This window comes from Mustelus asterias, chromosome 13 (genome assembly GCF_964213995.1).
Source record: "Mustelus asterias chromosome 13, sMusAst1.hap1.1, whole genome shotgun sequence".
Classification (NCBI taxonomy): domain Eukaryota; kingdom Metazoa; phylum Chordata; class Chondrichthyes; order Carcharhiniformes; family Triakidae; genus Mustelus; species Mustelus asterias.
Genome location: NC_135813.1, coordinates 55286397 through 55310675, shown reverse-complemented (window position 1 = coordinate 55310675; position 24279 = coordinate 55286397). Strand labels below are relative to the sequence as shown.

Here is a 24279-nt window from a genome sequence, read left to right as displayed (position 1 = left end):
AGGCCTTTAAGTGATGGACAATATTGCAGCGGGGAGTGGGTAAGTGCCAGGAACAGTGCTGCTGGCATGGTGCCCAATTTAATGCACCTGCCCTTGCCATGCAAGCCTACTTTGTGGCACTTTGATACACCTCATCAACCACATCAGCCTCATCAACCCTGTCTCTTACCTTATGAAAAAAATATAATCAAATGAGTCAAACGTGATTTGTTTTCAACAAATCCTTCCTGCCTGTCCTTAATTAATCCACATTTGTCCAAGCAGCTGTTAACTTTGTCCCAGATTATCATTTCTAAAATTTATCTTTCCCTTTTCTGAAATTAAACTGATTGGTAAATGCTGGGTTTATCCTCACAACCACTTTTGAAGAAGGGTGTAACATCAACATTTCTCCAGTCTTCTGGCCTTTACCTAATGAGGAAGATTTGGACCAGTGCCTCTGCAATTTCCAATTATGTTTGTTGATTTGTAAATGTTAGTGGAATGTCAGGCTCGCACTGCTGTGTGCTAAAGTTTGTTTATATTTTGAGGTTTTACTCATTCATTTTTCTCCCTCTCCAACCTCTTTTCCCCTTTTGTATCTTATATCTGTCCCTCTCCCTCCTCTTTTAGTTTCTTCAACTCTCTCCTTCCCTTCTCTCCGATTTCTCTCCCCCTTCTCCCTGTGCACCTCCTGTTTTCTTGTCACCCTCTCTACCATCTCCCCTCCCCACTCCTTCTCACCTCCACTCACCCCCTCACCTTTTTCTCCCTTCCCCACTTTTCTCTCCCCTCTTCATTCTCTCCTAGATAGTAGTGCTCATGAGTTTGGAAGGTGCTAAGTCTAAGGAACCTTGGTTGAGTTCCTGAAGTGATTCTTGTAGATGATACACACTGCTGCCACTGTTCGTCGGTGTTGGAAGGAGTGAATGTTTGTGGATAGGGTGCCAATCAAGTGGGGCTGCTTTGTTCTGGACGGTGTTGAGCTTCTTGAGTGTTGTTGGAGCTGCACTCATCCAGACAAGGAGAGAGTATTCCATCACACTCCTGACTTGTGCCTTGTAGGTGGTAGACAAGCTTTGGGAGTCAGGAGGTGAGTTACTTGCCAAGGGATTCCTAGCCTCTAAGCTGCTCTGTAGCCACAGTGTTTATATGGCTAGTCCAGTTCAGTTTCTGGTCAATGGTAACTCTCCAGGATGTTGACAGTGTGGTATTCAGTAATGGTAATGCCGCTGAATGTCATAGGGCAATGGTTAAATTCTCTCTTGTTGGGGATGGCCAGTGTCTCCCCTTGCAGTGTGAATGTTACTTGCCACTTGTCAGCCCAAGCCTGGATATTGTCCAGGTCTGGGGGCACTTGGACATGGACTGCTTTGGTATTTGAGGATTTGAGAATGATGTTGAACATTCTGAAATCATCAATGAACATCCGCACTTCTGACCTTAAGATGGAAGGAAGATTATTGATGAAGCTACTGAAGTTGGTTGGGCCTAGGACACTCCCCTGAAGAACTCCTTGGACCGAGATGACTGACCTCCAACAATCAGAACCATCTTCCTTTTTGCCAGGTATGACTCCAACCAACAGGGAGATCTCTCCGATTCCCATTGACTCCAGTTTTGCGAGGGCTCCTCGATGCCACACTTGGTTGAATGCGGCCTTGATGTCAAGGGCAGTCACTCTCTCCTCACCTCTGGCATTCAGCTCTTTTGTCCATAACAGAATCACAGAATTGTTATGGAGCAGAAGGAGGCCATTTAGTCCATCATCTCTGCTGTCTATTATTCAGCAAATTTTGTATCCATGTTGCTACTGTCCCTTTTATTCCATAGCTATAACTTTTCTCACAAGTCTGTTGTGTGCCACTGTATCAAATGCCTTTTGAACTAAGGCTGGAATGAGGTCAGGAGCTGAGTGACCCTGGCGGAACATAAACTGAGCGTCACTGAGCAGGTTATTGCTACACAAGTGCTGCTGGATAGCACTGTTGATGGCCCCTTCCATCACTTTACTGATGATTGAGAGTCGACTGATGGGGCAGTAATTGGCCAGGTTGGACTTGCGCTGTTTTTGTGCACAGGACAGATCTAGGCAATTTTTCACATTGCTGTGTAGATGCCAGTGTTGTAGCTGTACTGGGACAGCTTGGCTAGGAGAGCGGCAAGTTCTGGAGCACAAGTCTTCAGTACTATTGCCGGAATATTGTCAGGGTCCATTGCCTTTGCAGTATCCAGTGCCTCCAACCGTTTCTTGATATCATGTGGAGTGATTCAAATTGGCTGGATACTGGCATCTGAGATGCTGGGGGAGGCCAATATGGATCATCCATTTGGATTATGGCTGAAGATCATTGCAAATGCTTCAGCCTTATCTTTTGCACTGATGTGCTGGGCTCTTCCATCATTGAGGATGGGGATATTTGTGGAGCCTCTTCCTCCAGTGAGTTGTTTAATTGTCCACCACCATTCACAACTGGATGTGACAGGACTGCAGAGCTTGGATCTGATCCGTTAGTTATGGGATTGTGTGGCTCTGTCTTTTGCATGCTGCTTACGCTGTTTGGCACGCAAGTGTTGTAGTTTCACCAGGTTGACATCTCATTTTTAGGTTTGCCTGGTGCTGCTCCTGGCATATCCTCCTGCACTCCTCATTGAATCAGGGTTGATCCCCTGGCTTGGTGGTAATGGTAGAGTGGGGGATATGCTGGGCCATGAGGTTACAGATTGTGGTTGAGTAAAATTCTGCTGCTTTTGATGGCCCACAGCACCTCATTGTTGCCCAGTCTTGGGTTTCTAGATCTGTTCAAAGTCTGTCCCATTTAGCACGGTGATAGTACCACACAACACGATGGAGGGTATTCTCAATGTGAAGACTGGATTTCATCTCCACATGGACTGTGTGGTGGTTATTCCTGCCGACACCGTCATGGACAGATGCATCTGTGATAGGTGATTATGAGATCAAGTATGTTTTCCCTCTGGTTGATTCCTTCACTACTGCTGCAGACCCGCAGGAAAACTGGATCCTGTTGTATGGTTCCTTGAGCAGACTGTCAGAGTCATTTTGCAGGAGGCCTCAATGCCAGAACTTTCAAACAAGCACCAAGCCATAACTTGGCTGGTTCTGCGAGAGATCCTCCCCGTCAGTTCCTTCCTACATGTCTGGAGTCTCACCCCCTCTGCATGTTGCCCTTGAGATAGCTGTGGTGGGAAGAGATCAGGGTCCACCTCCTTCTGGAATGTGCCTTTGTAAAGATGGTCTGGAGAGAAATGCAGTGGTTTATGTTGAGGATCACCCTGACTAGTTTGGTGACGCAGGACTTTGTGCTCTTTGGGCTATTCCCAGGGACACAAATAGAGACAAACATCAACTGTGGCTGGAGGATCAACTCGGGGAAAGACACTCTTTGGTCTGCCCGAAATTTGCTGGTCTTCCAGTAAAAAGAGTTGTCCCTGACTAAGTGTTGCCGACTGGCACATTCCGAGATCCAGGACTACGTGTGAGGGATGCACTAAAGCTTGGGGCAGCTGGCACAGAGACTGAATGGGGAAAGGTCACTGTCTAAGACTTTTCATGATGTTGGACTGGGGTAAGCACAGTAAGAAGTCTCACAACACCAGGTTAAAGTCCAACAGGTTTATTTGGTAGCAAATACCATAAGCTTTCGGAACAATGCTCCTTCGTCAGATGGAGTGGTCTCTGTTCTCAAACAGGGCACAGACACAGAAATCAAATTACAGAATACTGATTAGAATGCAAATCTCTACAGCCAGCCAGGTCTTAAATGTACAGACAATGTGAGTGGAGGGAGCATTCAACACAGGTTAAAGAGATGTGTATTGTCTCCAGACAGTACAGCTTGTGAAATTGTGCAAGTCCAGGAGGCAAGCTGTGGGGGTTACAGATAGTGTGACATGAACCCAAGATCCCGGTTTAGACCGTCCTCATGTGTGCGGAACTTGGCTATCAGTTTCTGCTCAGTGACTCTGCGCTGTCGTGTGTCGTGAAGGCCGCCTTGGAGAACGCTTACCTGAAGATCCAAGGCTGAATGCCCATGACTGCTGAAGTGCTCCCGCACAGGAAGACTTTTCAGCCATAATGCATTGAGGAGCTGAGAATTGTATAGACCCCTGGGGCTGTGACTCACATTGAATGTACAATAAATATTACAGGTATCACAATTGCATTGCAGCACCTCAGAGTACCAATGTAGAACATTTTAATATCATTGCACTTTCTGTGATGGTCATTTTGAAATGTTTTGTAATCTTCTTTTAAATATTTTGCGAATAAAGTATATTTTTGCATTAGAAAAACCCAAAATGAGGCGAATTGGAAACTGCGGAAAACTCGTGGAGCTGTGTGATTAACATAATGAACATAGTGAACATGAACTATAATGATAAATGTAATCAGTGGCATACAGAGTTGAAAGAGACTGATTAGTTTTGCACTTTGTGGGATATAACTTTCAAAGGTCAGGGAATGTATTTTAAAATGTCTTTTTTGGAGGAGGGGATGACGAGGTGAATTGGGTCTTTGAAACGCCTGACATGAAAATACTCAGCAAGTGTGGCAACCTGCTTGGACAGCGAGCGAGTGTTTCAGACCTGTGACCTTGTTTCAGAAGTAGGACGAGCTTTGGCCCGCCTCTTCCTCGCCCCACTCCGTGCCCATATCCTGCAAGTGTATCAGATCGCTGTCTTTGCAACACGGACATTCCGGCAGAGTGGGGAAAATGCCTTTCATTCAGTTGGAGAGTAACCTGCCGCCCAGCAGCTTCTGCGTGGAATTGGTGGACAAGTTGTGCTGCGCGGCCGCCGCAATCCTGGACAAACCCAAGGAGGCAGGTTTATTGTTGTAAAGAGGGGGTTTTCACATGGATACTGTTCAGGGAGTTGAGCTCAGCTGTCTACTAAAATACCGCCTTGACCGGAACAGGAAATTCACAACAGTCTGCTTTCTGGCTACAACTTGCTCCCACGCGTATCAGACGATAATTGCACTTTGAAAACAAAACTGCGATTTTCCAGCAGGAGACGAGTTCTGTTGAGTTTGTGTGATTGTTTTCGCTTGTCACTGTGTTTAAAGCATCCAGCCTGGGCCTCTGCAGAGGGGTGTGATGATGTGGATGTTAGCAAGGGGAACAGGTCATGTGCAGATTTAATCTTAGATTAGATAAATTACATTGAAATGTCAATGAGGAAATGACAGTGTAGAAAACCAACGCTGGCAGGTTTTCTGTTAGCCCAGTATAGAATGTACACAGTCTCTCCCTATGGAAAACCCACACTAACTTCAGTACAGACAGCATGGTGCAGTTATCAGCATCCCCACCCCCTAGCCAAATGGGACCGAGTGAACAGCTAGAGTTTAACTTGCTGAAACCACAAAAGCTATCAATACAAAGAACTGAGCTAAGTTCTGAGCTAAGAATCATAGAGATTTACAGCATGGAAACAGGCCCTTTGGTCCAATTTGTCCATGCTGCCCCTTTTTTAAACACTAAGCTAGTCCCAACTGCCCGCATTTGGCCCATATCCCTCTCTACCCATCGTACCCATGTAACTATCTAAATGCTTTTTAAAAGACAAAATTGTACCCGCCTCTACTACTACCTCTGGCAATTCGTTCCAGACCCTCACCACCCTCTGAACACTTTTGTATCTCTCCCCTCTCACCTTAAACCTATGCCTCTGGTTTTAGACTCCCCTACCCCTGGGAAAAGATGTTGACTATCTAGCTGATCTATGCCCCTCATTATTTTATAGACCTCTATAAGGTCACCCCTAAGTCTCCTACGCTCCAGGGGGAAAAGTCCCAGTCTATCCAGCCTCTTCTTATAACTCAATCCATCAAGTCCCGGTAGCATCCTAGTAAATCTTTTCTGCACTCTTTCTAGTTTAATAATATCCTTTCTATAATAGGGTGACCAGAACTGTACACAGTATTCCAAGTATGGCATTACTAATATCTTGTACAACTTCAGCAAGACGTCCCAACTCCTGTATTCAATGTTCTGACCGATGAAACCAAGCATGCCGAATGCCTTCCTCACCACTCTGTCCACCTGTGACTCCACTTTCAAGGAGCTATGAACATGTACCCCTAGATCTCTTTGTTGTATAACTCCCCCCAACGCCCCACCATTAACTGAGTAAGTCCTGCCCTGGTTTGATCTACCAAAATACATCACCTCGCATTTATCTAAATTAAACTCCATCTGCCATTCATCAGCCCACTGGCCCAATTGATCAAGATCCCGTTGCAATCCGAGATAACCTTTTTCACTGTCCACTATACCACCAAGCTTGGTGTCATTTGAAAACTTACTAACCATGCCTCCTAAATTCTCATCCAGATCATTAATATAAATGACAAATAACAGTGGATCCAGCACTGATCCCTGAGCCACACCGCTGATCACAAGCCTCCAGTTTGAAAAACAATCCTTGACAACCACCCTCTGTCATCTTCTGTCATCAACCTAATTTTGTATTCATTTGGTTACCTCACGCTGGATCCCGTGAGATTTAACCTCATGCAACAACCTACCATGTGGTACCTTGTCAAAGGCCTTGCTAAAGTCCATGCAGACAACATCAACTGCACTGCCCTCATCTACTTGGTTACCCCTTCAAAAAACTTAAGTTTATGAGACATGATTTTCCACTCACAAACCTATGCTGACTGTCCCTAATCAGTCCTTGCCTCTCTAAATGCCTGTAGATCCTGTCTCTCAGAATTCCTTTTAACAACTTACCCACTACAGATGTTCGGCTCAGCGGCCTGTAGGCTTTTCCCTGCAGCCCTTCTTAAACAAAGGCACAAGATTTGCCACCCTCCAATCTTCAGGCACCTCACCTGTGGCTGTCGATGATTCAAATATCTTTGCTAAGGGACCAGTAATTTCCTCCCTAGCCTGCCACAATGTCCTGGGCTACACTTCATCAGGTCCTGGGGATTTATCTGCCTTGATGCGCTTTAAGACTTCCAGCACCTCCTTCTCTGTAATATGTACACTCCTCAAGACATCACTATTTATTTCCCCAAGTTCCCTAACATCCATGCCTTTCTCAATAGTAAATACTGATGAGAAATATTAATTTAGGATCTCACCCATCTCTTGTGTATCCGCAAATAGATACCTTATTGATCCCCAAGGGCTCCTACTCTCTCCCTAGTTACTCTTTTGCCCTTTATGTATTTGAATTCAATTTTAAAAATATGGAATTAAGAATCTACTGATGACAATGAAACCATTGTCAATTGTTGGAAAAATCCATCTGATTCATTAATGTCCTTTACGGAAGGAAATCTGACGTTCTTACTCGGTCTGGCCTGCATGTGACTCCAGAGCCACAACAATGTGGTTGACTCTCAACTGCCCTCGGGCAACTAGAGATGGGCAATAAACACTAGCCAGCCAGCAACGCCCATGTCCCATGAATGAATAAAAAAAGGTTAGAACACACACAACAGAGTTTTGGATAACCTCAGGTTTACGGAGGGTTGGATGTGAGTGGCCAGCCAGGAGAGTCAAGCCTGGAGATAACAAAAGCATGGATGAGGGTTTCTGCAGCAAAAGTCCTGAGGTAGGGGCGGAGATAGGCAATGTTACGGCAGTGGAAGTCTTAGTGACAGCATGGATATGTGGCTGAAACTCAGATATGACACCAAGGTTGCACGCCATCTTGTTGAACCTCAAATTGTTACCAGGGAGAGGAATGGAATTCTTGGTGAAGGAGCACAGTTTGTGGTGGGGACAAAAGGCAGTGACTTCAGTATTTAACTGGAAGCAATTTCAGCTCTTGTACTGGATGCTGGATAAGCAGTCTGGCAATTTAGAGACAGAGGAGGGGTCAAGAAAGGTGCCATCAGCATACATAAAGAAACTGCTTTTGGAAGATGTTGCTGAGGGAAAGCATGTAGATATGAAATAGGAGGGGTCCAAGGCTAGATCCTTGAGAGAACATCAGAAGCCATTTTATGGGAATGGGAAGAGAAGCCATTGATGGCACTTCCCTGGCCATATCTAGATAAGAATGGAACCAAGCTAGTGCAGTCCCATCAGCTAGACAATGGTGGAAAGGTGTTGAAGGTGGATGGTGTGACCAACTGTCTCAAAGACTGCAAACACATTGAGGAAGATGAGGGGGATAGTTTGTCTTTGTCACAATTAAATAGAATGCCATTTGAGATTTCACTGAGAGCCATTTCTGTACTCTGGCAAGACAGAAACCCAACTAGAGAAATAAACACATGGGGAAGAATGTTCCCAGTCCACCCATCACGGGAATCATAGCGGGTGAGGGGCAGACCATAGAAAGGTCCGTTGACCTTCGGCGGGATTTTCCAGTTTTGAGACAAGGGCAGCTGGAAAATCCCACCCATAGCATTCCAGGACAGATGGACACAAAATTGAAGGCAACTTTGGAGAGGAAAGGGATGTTAGAGACGGGATAGTAGTTTACAAATATATAGAAGTTTTTTTTTAAAGCAGATTTGAAGGAGAGAGGGACAATACCTGAGGAGAACTGGTGATCATATCAGCTAACAAAGGAGCCAGTAAGGGAAATTGGGTGGGCAATAGCTTAAGATCTTCCTTAAAATTTATTCTGGAAACAAAATTTTTATTTTTTTAGAGGATCAATGTGACTGTGAGGTCAGGCCAGTTAATGGCCATTGGAGGCAGCACAGCCCCCTGTGCCCAACTGGTCGTCTCTTCCATTGGTGTGGTGGGCACAGCTGAACAGAACAAGCAACACAGTGCCAAGTTCTTTGAGTTCCTGAAACAGGAACTGGGATTAACCACAGACAGGTAAGTGTTGAGGATTCAGAGCTTTGTGGTCGAGCTGTCATCTGTGGCCCACTCCCACCTCTGAGTCAAAGGGTTGTGGTTCAAATCCAACTCTGGAGACTGGAGTATATTCTCGAGGCTGACCACTTCAGCACAGTGTTGAGAATGTGCAGTGTTGTTGAAAGTATTGACTTGCATTTCTATAGCACCTGTCATGATCTCAGAACATTCCAAACCACTTTACTGCTAAAGAATTGCTTTTAAACTGTAGTTACTGTGATACAGAGCAAGGCTCCATCTGCTGCATTAGGTGGACGTGAAAGATCCCGTGGCATTAAATTGAAGAAAAGCACTTGTCCAGGGGATTAACCCAACATTTATCCATCATTAAAACAGATGAACTGATTATCACATTGTGTGTGGGATCTTGCTGTGCACCAACTGGCTGTCATGTTTCCAAAAGTACTCAAAATGCTATGGGATGTTGTTTGAGGTTGTGAACAGCACTAAAAATGCGGCACTTTAGGGACAGGGAAGAGACAAAGTTTCTGAGAGGTGAAATGAAAGGTGGCATGACTCTGTGACAGGGAGGAGACTGGAGAGAATTTGGGTTGCTGAGTTTCTAAGGAATGAGTGTGTTTTTGGGGGCAGAGAATGGTTGGTCAAGAGGGGAATAAATGAGGCAAAAGAAATGGGCTTGGGTGCAGACTCAGTTTGGAATTATAAACGTGGCAAAGTAGCCGGAATCAATCAGTGAGCAAACCTCCTAGAGCATTTGAAAAAACTGCTCAGTATTCTTCAACAAACTGAAGAAACTTCCTTCAATTGAAAGGTAGTTTGTGTGTTCTGTTAATGCAGAGTTGTAACTGGGGTCATCTGAATCTACATGTTTGATCAGCGTTTTCATATTCAGTGCCCTAGAAATCATAGAATCTTCTGTCTAGACTGTGCAGATTGGAATCAATGATATGCATCAAAGACTGGGGTATGTATTTGCATTAGAGGCAATTCAGCTTCTCGGCCTTTTGGCTAAGGTCAGATTAAGCCCAAGATGCGGTGCAATGCCATATCTTGTCAGCTTGAATCTTGTTTGTTTCTCATGAGGGGATGATGAATTGGATTCATTGGATTTTGAATTTGGTTTTTGGAGCAAGCAAGGAATGGATTTGGGTTTGCCCGGTCCACTCTGAGCATTGGCTTTGTAACTTCAAGAATGGAGTAAAATATATAAAAAAAGACTAGATCAACAGGAGTAGGCCCTTATTTCAAGTAGATAATAATTGATGTGTATTTTAACTCCATCTATCTGCCTCGATTCCTCATCCCTTAATATCTTTGCCTAACAAAAAATCCAGCAATCTCCGCTCTGACATTTTCAGCTGACCCCTTTCACAGCCTCAAAAATCTTTTGGGGAAGAGAATTCTAGATTTCCACTCCACTTTGTGTGAAGAGGTGCTTCCTGATCTCATCCCGAACTCTATTTAAGGGCTGGACTCCCCACCAGAGGAAATAGTTTATTTAAGTATCTTCTTTTTCAATCATCTTAAATTCCAATCAGACCATTCTTTAATCAAAGGAATACAAACCTGTTCTAGCATCCTGGTTAATCTCTCTGCTGCATCTTTCGGAGATATTTCAGATGATTTTCAGCATCAAGATTTCTCATGGCAGAATTTACTTTTTGTTCCTGGCATTGTGACAATATAGCTGGGACATCAAAGGGCCTGGACTGTTTCACTTTACCCAAGGACTGTAGCAGCTAGGATACATTTCTTGATTCAATATTCTACAAATGGGGCTTTGCCACTTGTAAAGTCACAAGTGTGTACCTGTAGAGTGTTTTGTGTAGTAGTTGAGAAAAAGTAATTTGCAGTTTGGGAGTCGCTAGAGCATGCCTGGGATGATGAGCCATGAATATGGGAGGAATGCCAGAGCATGCCAGTGTCTTTCTACTTGACACTGCAAGTTCTGATTGTCAATGGAGATTTTGGCTGTTGTTGCCGCCATCTATTGGAATGCTGCATGGTTTCAACTCCAGACCTTTGAATGCATGTCACACATTTAGTAATCAGGGTGAAGGTTTCAACCTGAAGCATTGGTACGTTGGGTGATTTTCTGTCAGTTTGTGGAATAAGGGGCCGACACACACGCACTGCATGCTGTCTGGAGCTTCATGTCCGTGACCCTAAAGGTAACAAGTTAGAAATAGAAAACATTGAGTCTTTTTTTGCAGTTCTAAATATCAACGGTTGAAGAAAATTGCATTTATTTTTGAACTTATCCTTCATATAATATATTAACTTGTTTGCCCATAAAGCTACTTACCCACATCAAGAGCTTGCATTTATATAGCACTTTTCACATTCCTATAGTATCACAAAGTATTTTACAGTCAATGAAGTACTGTTGAAATGTAGAGACTATTGCTTTGTAAGAGCTCTACAGCCATTTTGCACATGGTCAGATGCTACAATTAGATAATGACCAGTTCATAGAATCATAGAAACCCTACAGTGCAGAAAAAGGCCATTGGGCCCATCGAGTCTGCACCGACCACAATCCCACCCAGGCCCTACCCCCACATCCCCACATATTTACCCACTAATCCCTCTAACCTACGCATCTCAGGACACTAAGGGGCAATTTGAGCATGGCCAATTGACCTAACCCGCACATCTTTGGACTGTGGGAGGAAACCGGAGCACCCGGAGGAAACCCACGCAGACACGAGGAGAATGTGCAAACTCCACACAGACAGTGACCCAAGCCGGGAATCGAACCCAGGTCCCTGGAGCTGTGAAGCAGCAGTGCTAACCACTGTGCCGCCCAAGTTTGATTATATTGATTGTAATGGTCTCATCAGGTGCCATGGGATCTTTTATGCTGACTTGAAAGGATAGATGGGTCCTCAGGTTAATGTCTGACTCAAAGGACATGTCTGACAGTGCAGTACTTTGTCAGTATTGATGTGTCAGCCTGGATTATGTGCTCAAGTCTCTACAACACACAACCTTGTGACTCAGAAAGGAGAGTAATGCCAACCGAGTTATAGTGAGTAGGCAAAGCTGCTACTGAAAGCAAGGCTTCTTTTGTTAAACAATTCACACAGAAACATGGAAAATAGGAGCAGGAATAGGCAGTTCGGCCCTTCGAACCTGCTCCGCCATTCATTATGATCATGGCTCATCATCCAACTCAGTAGCCTGATCCTGCCTTCCTCCCATATCCTTTGATCTCTTTAGCCCCAAGAGCTATATCTAACTCCTTCCTGAAAACAAACAATGTTTTGGCCTCAACTGCTTTCTGTGCTAGTGAATTCCACAGGCTCACTGCTTTCTAGGTGAAGAAATTTCTCCTCATCGCAGTCCTAAATGGTCTAACCGTATCCTCAGACTGTGACCCCTGGTTCTGGGCCCTCCCACTATCAGGAACATCTTTCCTGCATCTACCCCAGTGGTGGCCAACCTGCAGCCCAGGGGCCACATGCAGCCCATCTGGATTCCGAGTGCGGCCCACGAGACATTTTGTTGACTATTGCCCATGCGCAGAGTTGCCACATTCCGCTGGTTTCCATTCCCATTGTTTTATCCCGACTGGTGTGACTGAAGTGATTTGAATGTAAAGCAAGGGCGAGTGAAGTGAGGTGCGTGCTGATTGCTCACAACATTGAGTGTGAGAGCCGTGCGAGAGCCGTGCGAGAGCCGTGCGCTCCCTCTGTGTCCAAAGTGAAAACATTTATTTTGTTTTTACCACTTGAAGTTGATGATACTTCTGTTAATATATAAACGATTTAAGTATTTTCTACAACTCATTATGAAATATTCGGTGTGTTTAAATGTATTTTATCTTATTCCTGGAGTCATGGTTATGAATGAGCCTGATTTTAATCTTGCAGACCATTGAGATGAAGGCGAACCACTCATGCAGCCTAGGTCACCCATCACTCATCTATTCTGTCTGTTCTTGTTGAATTTTATAAGTTTCTATGAGAACATCCTCATTCTTCTGAACGCCAGTGAATATAATCATAACTGACTCAATCTCTCCTGATATGCCAGTTCTGCCATCCCAGGAATCAGTCTGGTAAATATTCGCTGCACTCCCTCCATCCTTCCTCAGTTAAGGAGACTAAAACTGCATACAATATTCCAGGTGTGGTCTCACTAAGATCCTATATAATTGCAGCAAGATATCCCTGTTCCTGTACTCTAATCCACTCGCTATGAAGGTCAACGTACCATTTGCCTTCTTTACCGCCTGCTGCACCTGCATGCTTACCTTCAGCGATGGGTGTGTGATGACATCCAGGTCTCGTTGCACATTCCCCTCTCTCAATTTATAGTCGCTCAGATCTGCCTTCCTGTTTTTGCTACCGAAGTGAATAACCTCCCATTCATACACATCATACTACATCTGCCATGCATTTGCCCACTCACTCAACTTGTTTAGTTTATTTATTAGCGTCACAAGCAGGCTTACATGAACACTGCAATGAAGGTACTGTGAAAATCCCCTAGTCGCCACACTCTGGCACCTGTTCGGGTACATGGAGGGAGAATTTAGCATAGCCAATGCATCTAACCAACGCGTCTTTTAGATTTGTGGGAGGAAACCGGAGCATCTGGAGGAAACCCACGCAGACACGTGGAGAACATGCAGACTCCGCAAAGATAGTGACCCAAGCTTGGAATCGAACCCGGGTCGCTGGCGCTGTGAGGCAGCAGTGCTAACCACTGTGCCATCCTAAAGTCTATCTTTTTTACCCTGCACATCTTTGGACTGTGGGAAGAATCCGGAGCACCAGGAGGAAACCCACAAAAACACAGAATGTGCAAATTCCACACAGACAGTCACCCAAGGCTGGAATTGAACCTGGGTCCCTGACACCACCGTGCCACCCCATATAGATTCATAGAACCCTACAGTGCAGAAAGAGGCGATTCGGCCCATCGAGTCTGCACCGACCACAATCCCACCCAGGCCCTGCCCCCATATCCCTACATATTTTACCCACTAATCCCTCTAACCTACTCATCTCAGGACACTAAGGGGCAATTTTTAGCATGGCCAATCAACCTAACCCGCACATCTTTGGACTGTGGGAGGAAACCGGAGCACCCGGAGGAAACCCACGCAGACACGAGGAGAATGTGCAAACTCCACACAGACAGTGACCCGAGCCAGGAATCAAACCCAGGTCCTTGGAGCTGTGAAGCAGCAGTGCTAACCACTGTGCTACTGTGCCGCCCCAATGTGTCCAAATCACACTGAAGCATCTCTGCATCCTCCTCACAGCTCACCCTCCCACCTAGCTTTGTGTCATCTGCAAATTTGTAAATATTACATTTAGTTCCCTCATCTAAATCATTAATATATAATGTGAATAGCTGGGGTCCCAGCACTGACCCTTGTGGTACCCACTAGTCACTGTCTGCCATTCAGAAAAAGAGATGTTTATTCCTACCCTTGGTTTCCTGTCAGCCACCAGTTTTCTATCCGTCTCAATACATGACCTCCAATCACATGTGCTTTAATTTTACACGCTAATCTCTTATGTGGGACTTTGTTGAAAGCCTTCAGAAAGTCCAAATAAACCACATCCACTGGCACCCCCTCATCAGCCCTATTTGTTACATTGTTGATGAATTCCAGTAGATTTGTCGAGCATGATTTCCTTTCATAAATCCATGCTGAATCTGTCCGATTCTGTCGCTGTTTTTTAGGTGCTCTGTAATTAAAACTTGTATAATGGACTCTAGCATTTTCCTCACTGCTGATGTCAAACTGACTGGTCTATAATTCCCTGTTTTCTCTCTACCTACCTTTTTAAATAGTGGGGGTTACATTAGCTAACTTCCAATCTGGAGGAACTGTTCCAAAGATGATAGAATCTTGATCACCAGTGCATTCACTATTTCTCGGGCCACTTCCTTAAATACTTTGGGATGTAGATTATCAGGTCCTGGGGATTTATCAGCCTTCAATCCCATCAATTTCCCCAACACCATTTCTCTGCTAATACTGATTTCCTTCAGTTCCTCCCTTTCATTAAATCCTGTGATCCCCAATATGTCTGGTATGTTATTTGTGTCCTCCTTTGTAAATACAGAACTAAAAGATGAATTTAGTTGGTCAGCCATTTCTTTGTTCCCCATTATAAATTCCCCTGTTTCTGACTGGAAGGGACCAACATTTATCTTCACCAATCTTTTTCTCCTCGCATACCTATAGAAACTTTTCTAGTCAGTCTTTATGTTCCCCGCAAGCTTATTCTCATACTCTATTTTCCCCTTCTGAATCGGTCCCGTTGTCTTTCTTTGCTGAATTCTGAACTGCTCCCAATCCTCCAGTCTGTTGCTTCCTCTGGCTAATTTGTGTACCTCTTCCTCGGATCTAATACTATCTCTAATTTCCCTTGTAACCCATGGTTTAGCCACCTTTCCCATTTTACTTTTGCGCGAGACAAGAAAATCCAATTGTTGCAATTCACCCATGTGCTCTTTGAATGTTTGCCATTGCTTAGCCACTGTCATCCCAATCCATCATAGCCAACTCGCGCCTCGTGCCATTGCAGTTTTTTATTGAGATTCTGGACCTGGTTTGATGTGATTTCATGATTGGGCAGCACTGGCTGAACAATCCTGAGTACTAATTGCCACACTAACAACCATTTGTATATGTGACTCCATACTGTTGCCCTAGACAGCTGACAAAAACAGTCTTGATTTATCTAATGCAATATCTCCTGACAGAAAATGCACAATGGAACAATAATTCGCTGTTTGCTAATTTTTCAACTACTTCTTTCCAGGATCCTGATTCAATTTTACCCGGTGGAGAAATGGCAGATTGGGAAAAATGGAACCGTCATGACATTTCTGTAAACAGACATTGAATGGGAGATCTTGTGTGTTCACACGGACCTGTTGGTCCTACCATGCCCATGGTGCACAGTCATGTTCTTGTGTATGCTGCAATATCTAATATTAAACATTTCCAATGATGCATTGAACTTTGAGTCTGATAGTAATTCAATGGGCAATGGTTCTGAGGTAAAGAAGTGACTTTGGATTCATAAAATCTAGGTCCTGTCTCAATGTTAGCAGAACCTTGGGTTAGAGATAGAGAAGACCTGCTCTTGATTATGATTCGTCTATCTCCAGCTATCAGTTGTGAACAGCACAAGGCTCTGCAGTCTATCTGCTGACACGTATGATTAAGGATCCCAATATGAATGGTGGGCAAACAGCCGAGGTCTATTGCTTAGTAGTATTGTACTGTCCAATAAAATGGAGACACTGGAGTCCATTGTGTGGATATCATTGCCATAGAGTTTTCAATAAAGTCCTCTGACATATAGAAACATGGGGAGTAGATCCAACAGCAGGAAAAGAATTGCCAAGTAAGGGAGGCAACTCCTTCAGGAGAAAATAGCAGTGAGAAAAAATATAACTCATAAACAGACCATACAAATTCTTGGGAAAAGCCATCTTGGGTCACAACAGATCAGCCTGTTTGAGGTCAAACCAGTATACCTACCTTCATGCATATTCCAACAACAAGAGCTTGTAAATGTATAGAACCTTTATCATAGCAAGGCATTCCCAATCATTTTGCACAAATGCCATATCTTGAAAGTAATGACACTACCTGTTTCAATGACTGTGTTAGCTAGTGTGATATGCCAGAACAAGTTGTATTTATATAGCATCTTAAATTTAGTAAAATGTCACAAATGTTACAAGAGTGAAATAATTCAAGGAAATTGGCACTGCGCCAAAGGAGACAATTGGGCAGGTAACCAAATGCTTGGTTGAAGCTGTAGGTTTTAAGGATGTCTAATAAAAAGGAAGAGAGTTTAATGATGCAACTCCAGAGCTTAGGGGCTAGATGGCTGAAGGCAGGGTCATTAATAATAGGGGTGAAGAGGAAGTCAAAGATACAGAATTGGAGGAATGTAGTTTTCATGGGGTTGTAGAGCCAGAGAAAACTTCGGAGATGGGGAGGGGTGAGGCCACAGTGGGATTTGAACATGATAAGAACTTTAAAGTTGAGGCATTGATTTACAGCAGGAGTTGCCAAATTCAGGTCCGCGGAATCTGGACGGTCTGCGGGAGCCTCCCAGAGGGACCAACGGTAAAACAGACATATTTGAAAAATGCTGCGGAGCTGCTTGTCCAATCAGAGGCTGATTTTAGCGAAGAGGGGGGCCTTGGAATGGAACTCGGAGTGGGCACCTGAGCATGACGGGAAGTGGGAGAGTTGTCCAAAGCAAGCTACAGAGTAGGGCACCATCCAGCGCGGGCCCTGGAGCAGGGATCTGTCCAGTGCGGGCCTTGGATTTGGGGAAGGGACCTAACAATGCGGGCCTTGGACTGTGGGGGGGCAGGGGGTGGTGAGGGCACCTACTACAGGCCTCGGAGCACAGTACTGTCCGGGAGGGGGAGGGGGGGGTGGTGGTGGTGAGGGCATCTTCTACAGGCCTCGGAGCACAGTACTGTCCAACGTGGGCCGCGGAGCAAGACGGGTGAACTCATGAAAGGGGGGAGTAGGTGCTTATGAAAGAGGGAGTGAGTGCGTATGAGGAAGGGAGTGAGCGCGTGTGAGGAAAGGAGTGAGTGCGTGTGAGGAAAGGAGTGAGTGCGTGTGAGGAAAGGAGTGAGTGCGTGTGAGGAAAGGAGTGAGTGCGTGTGAGGAAAGGAGTGTGTGTGTGTGTGACTGAGGCAGAGACAGATGTGTGTGTCTGATATCAGCATCATTTCTCCCAGTTGGTAAGACTTCACTACTTTTGTAATAAGAGAACATTTTAATTTATTACCCATTCCTAAAGTGGGTACTACTTCCAGGGGTAATGTTAAGGGGCTATGGGAAGGTGGCTTGGCCAGGGGTTAATGTTAAGGGGCTTGGCCAGGGGTTAATGTTAAGGGGCTTGGCCAGGGGTTAATGTTAAGGGGCTTGGCCAGGGGTTAATGTTAAGGGGCTTGGCCAGGGGTTAATGTTAAGGGGCTTGGCCAGGGGTTAATGTTAAGGGGCTATGGGAAGGTGGCTTGGCCAGGGGTTAATGTGAGGGTTAATGGAGCTGGAGGATGTATTAGTGACTGTGTGCCTCTTCCTCATTCCTAATAAACACACAGGTATCGCTAGAAAAGACTTGTTTACATTGGATTTCTGTGTTCACACCAATTTCACAGCAAAAAGGGGCAGCGACATTATGAGAATGTTTGGGGTTCCCTGATGCTCTTGTCAGGTCACTAGAGGGTTCCGCAGCTCAAAATGTTTGGGAAACCCTGATTTGCATGAAGCCAATGTAGGTTAGTGACCAATGGGATCTGGTGCAAGTCAGGATATGAGTGGCAGAGTTTTAGGTGAGCTAAGGTTATGGAGGACGAAGGATGAGAAGCCAATGGGAAAGTGTTAGAATAGTCGATCTGGAGGCAACCAAAACATAATATGTGGCAGTAAAGAGCACAGAATGGGTTATGAAGCAGCTCCGTATGACATAACATACCTCAATCCATTGGCTACCAATACTGCTTCATAGAACATACAGATTAATTTTATCTACTGCAGCAACTGTGAATCAGTGTAATCTTTCCAGAGGAGCAGCCCAAGGTGGAATGCCATTGCAAGAAAGTGAATAGCTGGAAAACTTCTTCCCCCACTTTCCCGTAGTCTCTGGTCTAGATGAAAGTGGTCTATTTCTGTGAATGCACACAGATCAAACGCTAAAAAACAGAAAGGGCATCACAGTGCTCACAGACACAAATATTTCTAAGGTGTAGTCACTGTTGGAATGTGGGAAGACATTAATTAGTGCCTGTAAGATGTGACTACTGTTAAATTTACAGGAAAGACAAAGTTCCAGATTTTTCCCACTTTAGACACTATTACATTGTAGAACTGTTTTCTTCACACCCAGAAGGTACAAGTAAAGAAGCTGGAAAGTTTCCAATAAGAAAATATCAAAATTAAATGGGTACAGATGCACCAATAAGAACAAAGAACAATACAGCACAGGAAACAGGCCCTTCCGCCCTCCAAGCCTGTGCCGCTCATTGGTCCAACTAGACCATTCGTTTGTATCTCTCCATTCCCAGACTGCTCATGTGCCTATCCAGGCAAGTCTTAAAAGAAGAGGCCATTTGGCCCATCGTGTCTGCACCGACCACAATCCCACTCAGGCCCTACCCCCATATCCCTACATATTTACCCACTAATCCCTCGAACCTACACATCCCAGGACACTAAGGGGCAATTTTAGCATGGCCAATCAACCTTATCCGCAAATCTTTGGACTGTGGGAGGAAACCGGAGCACCCGGAGGAAACCCACGCAGACACGAGGAGAATGCGCAAACTCCACCCAGACAGTGACGCAAGCCGGGAATCGAACCCACGTCCCTGGAGCTGTGAAGCAGCAGTGCTAACCACTGCTACCGTGCCGCAAGCAACTAGCAAGCAACCGTGAGCTACCAGTACATGAAGAGAATGCCCTTTTATTGAAAGCTATTTCAGTTCTGATACATTGTACTTAGGGCTACATTGTACTTAGGGCTACAATGAAATGTTGGTTTCCCACTGGATGGAGTGTGTGCTTGCCCCATAAGAACACAGTGGCACAGTGGTTAGTACTGCTGCCTCTGTGCCGGGTTCGATTCCAGGGCTGTCTGCGTGGAGTCTGCATGTTCTCCTCTTGTCTGTGTAGGTTTCCTCTGGGTGCTCTAGTTTCCTCCCACAGTCCAAAGATGTGCAAGTTAGATGGATTAGCCATGGTTAATGTGTGGGGTTACAGGGATAAGGTGGGAGAAAGGGCCTGGGTAATGTATTCTGTCAGAGAGAGTCGGTGCAGACTCAATGGGCTGAATGGCCTCCTGCACTGGAGAGATTCTATGATTCTTTAATAAATAGAAGCAGGAGTAGGCCATTTGGCCCCTCAACCCTGCTTCACCATTCAACAAAATCATGGCTGATTTGGTTGTGTCCTTAACTTTATTTCGTGCCTGCCCTCATTTTAAGAAGCTACCAGCTCAGCCTTGAATATATTCAATGACCCAGTCTCCATTGCACTAAGGTAGAGAACTCCAATGATTAATGACCCTCTGAGAGAAGAAATTCCTCCTCACCTCCATCTTAATGGAAGACCCCTTATTTTAAAACTCAATGTAACTGAATGTTGAGTAGCTGCACCAGAGTTCTGGGCTAGTTTTCCAAACCATTTTTGTAGGGCCAGAAACATGAATGCTCCTTCTGGTTCCCATCTCCTCTGGGATTGCCTCATTTTTTTAGAACTGGGCCCTTCAGGAATGAAATTAGAAAGCTCTTCTTCATACAGAAAGTTGTGAAATCGAGCTTGCTTCCACAAAAGGTTATGCGTGGTGGGATAGTTGGAGCTTTCAGGATTGCGATCTACAGGTTTATGCTGGGTATGGTTATTGACGGATAAGGAACAAAGGCAGGAGAATGGAATTCAGGTTCAGATGAAGTAACTGAATTTTGTTCTGTCCACCCTTTGAAATATACGGACTTAAATTCAATGCTAGGTAAATGATGAAGGTTTAGTGTTTGCCTGATAAAATCATAGAGTCACGGGCATTCGGCCTCTGATATTCGGGTAAGCGTTCTCCAAGGCGGCCTTCGCGACACACGACAGCGCAGAGTCGCGGAGCAGAAACTGATAGCCAGGTTCCGCACACACAAGGACGGCCTCAACCGGGATATTGGGTTTATGTCACACTATTTCACATAAATATTTCTGCTTTTTTCCTCCTGAGTCTTTATCATGCGATCCTAGAATCAGAATTTATGTCACACTATTTGTAACTCCCACAGTTGCGTGGACCTGCAGAGTTTCACTGGCTGTCTTGTCTGGAGACAATACACATCTTTTTAGCCTGTCTTGATGCTCTCTCCACTCCCATTGTTTTGTTTCTTAAAGACTGGATTAGTTGTAAGTATTCGCATTCCAACCATTATTCATGTAAATTGAGTCTGTGTCTTATAAGTTCTGTTTGTGAACAGAATTCCCACTCACCTGAAGAAGGGGCTCAGAGCCTCGAAAGCTTGTGTGGCTTTTGCTACCAAATAAACCTGTTGGACTTTAACCTGGTGTTGTTAAACTTCTTACAAAATCATAGAGCACAGAGTTCAATCATAGAAACAGGAGTGGGCCAATCACCCCACTAGTCTATTTAGATCATAGCTGTTTTGAATTTTAACACAATCTACCTATCTTGGTTTTGTAACATTCAATACCCTTGCAATCATTTGTCAATCGCAGCTTGAAATTTTCCATTGACCCAGTCTTAACTGGTCTTTAGGAGAAAGAATTTCAGATTTCCACAACCTATTGAGTGAAGAGGGCCTTTCTGGCATCACCGCTAACAGAGAAGTTTAGCTGTAATTTAAGGGTTGCTCTTGGACAGTGGAATCTTTTTCAGTCAATGGAACCTTTTCCCTTATTCCTTCAGGGGGTGAAACAAAACTTCCCAGTAAATTTCCATCGAAATCGATGTTATTGGTCGATAGCTACAGTAAGTGGATAAATGTTGAGTCTATGACCAATACCACAAGTGCCAAAACTATTGAGGGTTTGAGAAGTTGGTTTAAGGGTTTGCCAGAGGTGTTGGTGTTAGAGTCCACAGTTTATATCAGAATAGTTTGTAATATATCTGAGTAAGAATGGAGTGAAATAGACTCTCAATATCACCCCAAGTTCGAATAATGCTGCAGAAAGAAGTGTACTTATTGTGAAGAGGCCTTTTGTTATGAAGTTGGGCAAAGTAATTGTAGATTGGGAGGTAGGATGTTAGAATTTGGTGTAAGAATGGTAAAAGTGTAAAATGCTCGGTGGGGAAAGCATTGCCTGGTCCCTTTAAAAGGTGCTGATTTTTCTGTGCTTAGAGAGTGAAAAAAATGCAAGTACATAGAGAGCCCAGACTGAATTATTTGTAGAAAGGCCGAGCAGCAGTTTTTAACCAAGTAAACAGGCTTTTGAATTTAGCCAATCAATTTGAATCAGGCACTTAGACACCAAGAACCTATTAAATTTAAATCTGATGGGTTTTGACAACCTAGGTCCAATCCTATTGTGGGAAATATTAATATATCATCATGGGTATAAAAGAAGGCGGCAGTAGAACAAAAAGGTAGAGCAACTGCCACCTGCCAGAGCTAAACAGCTCTCACTCTTGAGAGAGAATTGCTGCTCTCATAGCCTCATCTATGTCTTAGAGAAAGTACCATCTAGATAGCAAATATACCAAAGAAGGAGTTCCAGACAGAAGAATCAACAAAGCCCAGAATATTCCAGAAGACACAAACCCGTTAGTAATTTAGAGAGTGACTAAATTCGATTTTTGTTAATGAGTGGGAATAGTATTTATTGGAACAGCACTCCATTAGAATCTTGTTTTATTCAGGAATAGTTAGAAGGGATTTATTTGGCTTGTTAATAGTTTAGTTGATTTGTTCACTGTTAGTTAAATAAATTGTTATGTGTTGATTTTAGAGAGAGTGTCAGGGATTTATTTTTATTTAACCACTAGAAGTTGCTGAAGAGCAGGTCACACCACTTCACACTTACAGATTATAAGGTGAGGTACTCCTCTTTGGATGTTTAGGTGTTAGTTCTCGGGGGGGGCGGGGGGAATTCACCTCCAATTTATAACACTTTGCAAAAGTATTTCCAAGGCAACAAGCTAGGCAGTAACTCCCATGTTTCTCTTTGACCTAGGCTAGAGCAGTGGTAGGCACCCTGCAGCCTGGGGGCCACATGTGGCTCATCTGGGCTCTGAGTGCAGCCTATGGAACATTTTGTTGATCGTTGCAGGTTGCTACATTCCACTGGTTTCCATCTGCGCAAGTTATTTTCCTACCGATGTGACTGAAGTGATACTCATGTAAAATAAGGGTAGGAGTAGAATGCTGATTGCTCACAACATTGACTGAGAGCCGTGTACTCCCTCTGTCCAAAGTGCAAATATTTCTTTTGTTTTTAGCATTTATGTTCTGTTAATATATAAATGATTAAGAATTTTCTATAACTTGTTATAAAATATTCAGCATGTATTAAATGTGTACTCTTATTCATGGGGTCATGGTTAGTGAACATGCCTGATTTCAATCTTGCAGCCCACTGAGATGAAGCTGAACCGCTCATGAGGCCCACTCACTAACCTAGGTTGCTCATCACTGAGCTAGAGAATTCTCTGTTATCTTACAGGATAACCCCAGTCTACAACATGTTGCTCATCTTACAACCTTAATGTTCAAACAAGCATTGGAGCAAGTTTAGCTTGTTTAAATCTGATGTTAAAAGCCAAGTAAGAGATAAGCAAGACAAAGTGAAGATCAGTTATGATACACCAGGCATGAAACTTAAAAGAGCTCAGTGCTGGTCAGAGATCATGGTGAAAAATCAGGCTGATAACAAGTAAATGATTGGAAGGTACATCTGCATTGGTGTTCAGTTTAGCTCAGTTGGTTGGACAGCTGGTTAGTGACTCAGAACATCACCAACACTGCAGGTTCAATTCCTGTACCGGCTGAGGTTATCAGGAAAGCCCTGCCTTCTCAACCTTGACCCTTGGCCCTCAACCTTGGGATGAGATTGCAGAGCCTTTGGCGTTGATCTTTGGGTCCTCACTGTCCATGGGGATGGTGCCAGAGGACTGGAGAATGGCGAATGTTGTTCCTCTGTTTAAGAAAGGGAATAGAAATGACCCTGGTAATTATAGACCGGTTAGTCTTACTTCGGTGGTTGGTAAATTGATGGAAAGGGTCCTTAGGGATGGGATTTACGACCATTTAGAAAGATGCGGATTAATCCGAGATAGTCAGCACGGATTCGTGAAGGGCAAGTCGTGCCTCACAAATTTGATAGAATTTTTTGAGGAGGTAACTAAGTGTGTTGATGAAGGTAGGGCAGTTGATGTCATATACATGGATTTTAGTAAGGCGTTTGATAAGGTCCCCCATGGTCGGCTTATGATGAAAGTGAGGAGGTGTGGGATAGAGGGAAAGTTGGCCGATTGGATAGGTAACTGGCTGTCTGACCGAAGACAGAGGGTGGTGGTCGATGGAAAATTTTCGGATTGGAGGCAGGTTGCTAGCGGTGTGCCGCAGGGATCAGTGCTTGGTCCTCTGCTCTTTGTGATTTTTATTAATGACTTAGAGGAGGGGGCTGAAGGGTGGATCAGTAAATTTGCTGATGACACCAAGATTGGTGGAGTAGTGGATGAGGTGGAGGGCTGTTGTAGGCTGCAAAGAGACATAGATAGGATGCAAAGCTGGGCTGAAAATTGGCAAATGGAGTTTAACCCTGATAAATGTGAGGTGATTCATTTTGGTAGGACAAATTTAAATGTGGATTACAGGGTCAAAGGTAGGGTTCTGAAGACTGTGGAGGAACAGAGAGATCTTGGGGTCCATATCCACAGATCTCTAAAGGTTGCCAGTCAAGTGGATAGAGCTGTGAAGAAGGCCTATAGTGTGTTAGCTT

General features: G+C 44.3%; 1 protein-coding gene and 1 long non-coding RNA gene across 5 annotated transcripts in view; one reads left to right on the top strand and one right to left on the bottom strand.

Moving 5' to 3' along the window:
- The window catches only part of LOC144502636 (uncharacterized), a 42157-nt gene that overhangs the window by 2547 nt on the left and 15331 nt on the right, over nucleotides 1-24279 (bottom strand). For 2 of the 4 annotated variants that reach the window (XR_013499368.1, XR_013499371.1), the window contains one exon: nucleotides 10172-10966. This is a non-coding gene — a long non-coding RNA (uncharacterized LOC144502636). Of the gene's footprint in view, nucleotides 1-3603; nucleotides 5088-10171; nucleotides 10967-24279 lie in introns of those variants that run through there. The other 2 variants (XR_013499369.1, XR_013499370.1) reach the window with 2 other exon arrangements.
- Nucleotides 4692-15793, top strand: ddt (D-dopachrome tautomerase). The gene is made up of 3 exons (XM_078226796.1): nucleotides 4692-4826; nucleotides 8626-8801; nucleotides 15593-15793. Exons 1-3 carry the CDS (start codon nucleotides 4719-4721, stop codon nucleotides 15663-15665), a joined length of 357 nt encoding a protein of 118 aa, XP_078082922.1. The 5' UTR covers nucleotides 4692-4718; the 3' UTR covers nucleotides 15666-15793.

Coding starts and splice junctions, on each gene's coding strand:
- ddt (XM_078226796.1), top strand. CDS start 4,719: ATGCCTTTCATTCAGTTGGAGAGTAACCTGCCGCCCAGCAGCTTCTGC. Junction 4,827..8,625: donor TCCTGGACAAACCCAAGGAG/GCAGGTTTATTG, acceptor TTATTTTTTTAG/AGGATCAATGTGACTGTGAG. Junction 8,802..15,592: donor CTGGGATTAACCACAGACAG/GTAAGTGTTGAG, acceptor ACTTCTTTCCAG/GATCCTGATTCAATTTTACC.